The following is a 7,743-nucleotide window of genomic DNA, read 5'->3' on the forward strand; positions in this document are numbered from 1 at the left end:
AGCTCAAACGTGATGCGTAACACTAGAATGAACCTCATTGGCTCTTGAGAAGCTCAAACGTGATGCGTAACACCAGAATGAACCTCATTGGTTCTTGAGAAGCTCAAACGTGACACGTAACACCAGAATGAACCTCATTGGTTCTTGAGAAGCTCAAACGTGATGCGTAACACTAGAATGAACCTCATTGGTTCTTGAGAAGCTCAAACGTGATGCGTAACACGAGAATGAACCTCATTGGTTCTTGAGAAGCTCAAACGTGATGCGTAACACGAGAATGAACCTCATTGGCTCTCGCACGTCAAGTGAACATGCTTGAGCTTCCGTTTACCATAACTGATATGTGAGTAGATGAATGTTTATTTAAATAAAAGCCTAAATTCTAATGCTAATATCTCTTCAGAAAAATTGAACTCAAACGCTCAATTCATAATGGATTAGATTTACGATCTCTTTATGAACTTTTTGAAGCATCATGGTAGTTGCATTGCTGTCATGTCAACGGAGGGATCTCTCAGATTTTTTATTTAAATTCAATATTTTAGACTTTAAAAGTATACTCGACTGGGTCAGTTAATGAGAATCGTAAAGGTTTTTTTTTAGGAGGGCAGAGCCGGAGCGCGGGAGAAAGAGGGCGGGAGCGTTCAGAGATGCAGTTGAGAAACTTCACTGACGCGCTTTTGGCTTGAACAGTGGAAACATCCTCGTTTATCTGCAGACAAATATAGCAGAGATGGACGAGAGATTATACTGTTCTTGATAAAAATACATAAATCACATTTTCACCCGAGAGACACCAGTTCAGTCACGTTCACATGGGGTTTGTGTTTGAGGCGTCATATCGCAGGGATGTCCGCACAGGGGCTGCTGAGCAGCGTCTTCTCCTGTTCCTCATCGAGCTCCAAAGCCCTCGCGAAGAGAAGACTACGACAGACTCGTAGTTTGGATTCTGCGCTGATGAGAAACGGCGCGACGCCCGCGGACGCCAATAGCGTTCAGCGGTTCTCGAGCTCCACAGCTGGATTTACCAACAGCCACGCAACTTCTGAGGACTCCAGGCTGAAACCGCGTCTTTCTTCGTCGAGTTTATCGACATCTTCGGACGCCTCGTCGATCTCCAGTGCTCATTTCGACTACAGAAGTATCAAACGCAACGCGTCCAGGGATTTATCGCTCAACCTCTCTGGGTCAAGCAACATCTTCTCACCGAGAAAGTGGCTTCAAAGAAAGTTGCCTCCGTCGGATGCTGTTTCCCACAATATCTGCAAATCTGAGGTAACATTTGGAAAAAACGCGCTCCAAATGAGCAGTTGTTATTGTTGGCATATGGATCTGGCGTTATGATGGTTTACTACAACAACAAAAAACATAGTTAAAACATGGTAACTACAAATTAACACATTTTCCCACAATTTCTGCAAATCTGAGGTAAAATTAGGGAAAAAAGCTCCAAACAAGCAGTTGTTGTTGTTGACATCGATGTAGTCTGGTGTCATGACAAATAAAATAAAAAACATTGTTAAAACATGGTAACCACGTTTTTCCCACAATATCTGCAAATCTGAGGTAAAATTATGGAAAAAAAGCTCCAAACAAGCAGTTGTTGTTGACATTGATGCTGGTCTGGTGTCATGATGGCTTTACAACAAATAAAACCCAAAAAATTGTTAAAACATGGTAACCACAAATTAACCATATTTTTCCCACAATATTTGCAAATCTGAGGTAAAATTAGGGAAAAAAGCTCCAAACAAGCAGTTGTTGTTGTTGTTGACATTGATGTAGTCTGGTGTTATGATGGCTTTAACACAAATAAAACCGTAGTTAAAACATGGTAACCACAATTTAAAAATGTTTTTCCCACAATATCTGCAAATCTACTGGTAAAATTAGGGAAAAAAGCTCCAAACAAGCAGTTGTTGTTGACATTGATGTAGTCTGGTCTGGTGTCATGATGGCTTTACTACAAATAAAACCAAAAAAACATTGTTAAAACATAGTAACCACAAATTAACCAGGTTTTTCCCACAATATTTGCAAATCTGAGGTAAAATTAAGGAAAAAAGCTCCAAACAAGCAGTTGTTGTTGTTGACATCCATGTAGTCTGGTGTCATGACAAATAAAATAAAAAACATTGTTAAAACATGGTAACCACGTTTTTCCCTCAATATCTGCAAATCTGAGGTAAAATTATGGAAAAAAAGCTCCAAACAAGCAGTTGTTGTTGACATTGATGTAGTCTGGTCTGGTGTCATGATGGTTTTACTACAAATAAAACCCCAAAAATTGTTAAAACATGGTAACCACAAATTAACCATGTTTTTCCCACAATATTTGCAAATCTGAGGTAAAATTAGGGAAAAAAGCTCCAAACAAGCAGTTGTTGTTGTTGTTGACATTGATGTAGTCTGGTGTCATGATGGCTTTACCACAAATAAAACCGTAGTTAAAACATGGTAACCACAATTTAAAAATGTTTTTCCCACAATATCTGCAAATCTGAGGTAAAATTAGGGAAAAAAGCTCCAAACAAGCAGTTGTTGTTGACATTGATGTAGTCTGGTGTCATGATGGCTTTAACACAAATAAAACCGTAGTTAAAACATGGTACCACAAATTGACAATGTTTTCCTCACAATATATGCAAATCTGAGGTAAGATTTTGAAAAAAAAAACACTCCAAAGAGCTATATAGTTGTTGACATTGATGTATTCTGGCTTCATGATGCTTTTACTACAAATAAAACCATAGTTAAAACATGGTAACCACAATTAAAAAAAATTTTTCCCACAATATCTGCAAATCTGAGGTAAAATGAGGGGGAAAAAGCTCCAAACAAGCAGTTGTTGTTGACATTAATGTAGTCTGGTGTCATGATGGTTTTAACACAAATAAAACCATAGTTAAAACACAAATTAACCATGTTTTTGCTATACTAACCATAGTTTAACCATGGTTTGTAGTAAAACTGTGGTTATACAAATTGTAATCAATCTGCCAAAAAACACATTAATAAAACCATGGTTAATTTTCTCTCCAATGACACATTTTGAATACTTTTCAAATATCAAAGCAAATGATAAATTATGTCTGTCTGTCATTGTTTCTGTTTTCTTTAATCAATTGTACGCCTTGTATAGTTCACTATAATTATATTTCATAGTCTTTTAATTAATATGAGCTTATATAAACTGCATTCACAGTACTTTTAATGTGATTGTATCATTACAGTTTAAGCTAAACTAACTTTAAAGTTAACCATTAGCATTTAAAATTCATTAACTGTGAGTCTTGGCAGCAGGTATATTTTATTGCCTGATGTTTTGAAGCATGAATCACAGTTTTGGGATTGGCATGTTCTGGTTCCCTCTGTATCACCATAACGTTTAATTCAGGTTACACTGATATGTAGTCATTCAGCAAGTGTTTTGTCTCAAGGAACTTCAATTTCACAATCCATTTATCTTACAGGAGCCAGCATTACTTGCAAATGCCAAGTTTCAGGAGTACGCTTGAACAACACAGAAACTAGAGTTGAAGTTTTTTTTTAAATAGAATACATTTATAGTGCCTTTAAATCAATGGGATCCTATTATGCACTTTTTTCAAATGCTTGATGTTGTTTCTGGCTCTACTAGAGCAGGTTTTCCTGCTTGAATGTTGATTATCTCCTCATATTCCCCATTGTTGCGGCTCCTCTCTTCGCAGTCTGTCAGTAACGCTCTGTCTCTATGAAGCCCCTCCTTCTGAAAAGCACACTGTGCTCTGATTGGTCGGCTGGAGTGGTGTGTTGTGATTGGTGTTTTTGGGAAATGCCCCGCCCCTTACCATGACCGCCAGTCTCAACACGACTAACTAACTCAACCCCGCCCCTTTATCCTGCGCATGGATTATTATAATGAGGAATATTGTGACGTGTTGGTTCCTGGAAGAAAGCTCAAGCCTGTAATGGAGTAGGGGTGTGCGATATTGACACACAATTATATCGCAATATTTTCTGGGATTTTCTCGATAACGATATTTTGCTGAGTGTGTTATTGTGCCTGTACCATGGCAGGATTTAGGATCATTTAAATTAGATTTTTTCCAGTGGTTAAAATTTTTACTTGCCCTGCCAAAATATTCAAAAGTAAAATAAAATACGCCTAGTATTGTTTTTGTTGTTTTTGAGCCATGTAACCTTAATAAATAAGGTTGTGACTCTAAAAACTATTAGCCTAACTCATACAAATGTTGTATATTGTTAAAGACGGCTTTCCATATTTTCACTGTTATACGGTAGGGGGCGCTATTACACATCTCCTGAACAAGTACAGAATCTCCTGATCAAAACACAGGCGAAGAAGCAGCGACGTGCGATATCATGCAGATGCATATGAAAAATAACGTGATCATCAACATTAAACGGCATATAAATCAAAACTGCCGAACTTTACTGAATGAATGTCGCCCCAGGCGTTTAAAAAGACGTGATTTTTCTCAGCTTTATGCTCAAAATGTTGCTTTTTCATGAAACTTGTGTTGATCTAAACAGAATGCATGAAGCTACAGAGGCTCTGTTGTTATTTTGATATATTGGATTTTCAGATATTCATACTGTGGGCCATGAAACTTGTGGAAATTACCAAAAACGCTGACGGTGACGGGCATATTTCATGTTTACGTTCACGACATAACCGACTATGTTTACGATGATACTTTTTTTGACATAATTTTGTGAATATTCGCGGCTTGTTGCTGTGTTTTCGTGAGTACCAAACTGAGAGACACTTTCTCGTCTATGTGCGTTTGAATATTTACATATTATTAATTTAACTTACTTATTGTCGAACGTAATGACCTTTTTTTTTTTTACATTCTATGGTAATGACATATTTTTTGTCATTCTTTTCAAAACAATGGTAGGGGAAACACTGCACTAGTCTAATCTACCAGACTACATCACGTTGTGTGTGTGTGAGGATATATACATAATGTCAGATTGCACATTGTTAAAACAACAATTACGATATTATCGCACACCCCTACAATAGAGGCGTTTCAGGGAGTTCAGAAACACTGACTCTGATACAGAGAAGAACTCTATTCATGCTCAAACACACTGAAGACTGAAGATTAAAATGTAAAAAAGCAGAATTGGACCTCTTTAAAGGAACACGCCACTATTAATAAAAAAACAGGCTCATTTTCCGAGTTTTATGGTTTTCGACTCCATTTAGCCGATCTCTGGGTCTGCACTTTTAGCATAGCTTAGCATAGATCATTGAATCTGATTAGACCGTTAGCATCTATTAAGTTACGGAAGTTAGCCTATTTTCAGGCGCTGTGTAATATCATTTCGGGCATGGGGCGGCTCACAGCTCTTGATTATTACGCAGGAATGAGAATATAGTTCCTGCCATATCGGCCTAGAAAATCACAACTTCTCATTTTCTGTCGGTCTTAATACACGATGTAACCGGTGTTAATTTTGACAGCAAATTTTTATTAGTCTTTTGACTAAAATGCCATTTAGTTTTAGTCTAGTTTTAATCTCCTAAAATCTAATGGGTTTAGTTCAATTGTAATACATTAAGCATTTAAGCGTCACATAACCGACTGACACTCGAACTGACATTTTGACATTTTGTTTTTGACATTACAAATACACGACAGAGCTCAATTCATTTTTTTAAATACATCTATATAGTTTTTATAACTTTGTATTTCTGTTTTAGTTAGTAGGCCATATCAGGTTAAGCTAAAGCTTCAAATAAGTTTTTTATTTTTTATTTTTTTCAGTTAACATTTATCTAATTTCAAGTAATGAAGATTTTTTTAATGGTTTTAGTGAACTATTATAACCCTGATACTTTATTTGAATATGTGGGAATTAAATTAAATACAGTTTATTGTGTAAGCAAAAACGAATATATAATGCGTGACTTTTAATGATAAACCAGCTGTAAATACACTGGGACTCTTATTTTGAAATGCGCCTATATTGCAGTTGCAGGAGCTCATTCAAGTTCAGGAGATAAAATATGCATCGTTACAACCGTCTAAAACATATTACTATATAAACATCGTAAAGTAAACACTGTGATTATTCATCAGCATTAGATCATAAACACTGGTCTGGCATAAATGTGTGTTATTGATTGATTGAGCCGCTCTGGAGCTGGATTGGGGATGCGTGAGTCTCGCTTTTATTTGTTGACGAAAATGACAGTAGGTTTTTGCCATAGTTTTTGTGCGCAAAAAAAACCTAAATAACGACTTATATAGAGACGACGATTTCAAAACAAGGCATCATGAAGCTTAGAAGCGTTGTGAATCAGCGAGTCGATTCAGCGGTTCGGAGCGTTATGAATCAGCGAGTCGATTCAGCGGTTCGGAGCGTTATGAATCAGTGAGTCGATTCAGCGGTTTGGAGCGTTATGAATCAGCGAGTCGATTCAGCGGTTCGGAGCGTTATGAATCAGTGAGTCGATTCAGCGGTTTGGAGCGTTATGAATCAGTGAGTCGATTCAGCGGTTCAGAGCGTTATGAATCAGTGAGTCGATTCAGCAGTTTGAATCGCCAAATTTCAGCAGTTTGGCGGTTTGACACGCTATCCGAATCATGATTCGACTCACTGATTCATAACGCTCTGAACCGCTGAATCGACTCACTGATTCATATGCTCTGAACCGCTGATTCGACTCTCTGATTCATAACGCTCTGAAGCTTCATGATGCCGTGTTTTGAAATCGTCATCACTATATAAGTCGTTATTTAGGGTTTTTTTGCGCACAGAAACTATTCTCGTCTTCATAAAGTTATTGTAGAGCCGCTGTAGTGAGATGGACTTTGTAACTTTAGTCTTTAGTGTCTTTTAAGGGTCTTGAGAGTGTAAAGTTGAGCCAATGGAGGCCTTTCAGAGCATCAGATTTACACTAAAATATCTTCATTTGTGTCTGAAGATGAACGGAGGTCTGACGGGTGTCCAACCACATGAGGCTCAGTCATTAATCACACAATTTACAGTTTTGGCTGAACTAACGCTTTAACTCTAGGGGAGTCTGAGAATGAGCCAAATAAAGTTGCGTGTCCCTTTAAGTGAACTGCTGGCTCTTGAAGGTCATGATGTTTGACCCACCACTTCACAACAGAGACAGTGAAGGTTCTGGAAAGCGTCTGTTTCTTGTTGTATCTTGTTTCTATGCTCATAAAGGGTTGGGTTTGGAAAGCTAGACCTGTAGGAGTGTGTCGCGGTTCAGTTCCAGGGGCCGTTCTGAAGGAAGCCAGTGGAGCGAGGCCGAGTGTGTGTGGATGATTGAAGACCAGAGAGTGTGTAAAGGAGGATCTCGTGCTGCTGGGATGGAGACGGATGATCCTGCCAGCCTCAGGCCTTCTGCAGGGAAGTGTCTCAGGAATGTCCACTGCACAATCCAGTACAAAACTGCAGATATTGAGCGGTTTATCTGCGGATTCTGACTTTAATCAACGCATTATCCTCAAAACATTGCACTAAATACTACTAGACAGAAGCATTACAATCATTCACTACACCAGAGATGTTGTGGCTGAAACTGGACGTGTGTGTGTGTGTGTGTGTGTGTGTGTGTGTGTGTGTGTGTGTGTGTGTGTGTGTGTGTGTGTGTGTGTGTGTGTGTGTGTGTGTGTGTGTGTGTGTGTGTGTGTGTGTGTGTGTGTGGGTTTAGGGGTAGTGGTAGTGTTTTTTCATGTAAGTGGAGTGGAACTTCCACCCCTTGTACTG

The 7,743-nt window shown here is 38.3% G+C and overlaps 1 protein-coding gene across 1 annotated transcript in view; it reads left to right on the forward strand.

The window, feature by feature from the left end:
* The first annotated feature begins 720 nt into the window (after positions 1-720).
* LOC307129228 (rho GTPase-activating protein 6) overlaps positions 721-7,743 on the forward strand; it is a 67,811-nt gene continuing 60,788 nt past the window's right edge. Inside the window, exon 1 of the mRNA XM_079821462.1 lies at positions 721-1,275. Within this exon, the coding sequence (XP_079677588.1) occupies positions 850-1,275 (426 nt within the window). The 5' untranslated portion in view covers positions 721-849. The remainder of the gene's footprint in view (positions 1,276-7,743) is intronic.

Source organism: Gobio gobio (genome assembly GCF_949357685.1).
Source record: "Gobio gobio genome assembly, chromosome: 7".
NCBI classification, from domain to species: domain Eukaryota; kingdom Metazoa; phylum Chordata; class Actinopteri; order Cypriniformes; family Gobionidae; genus Gobio; species Gobio gobio.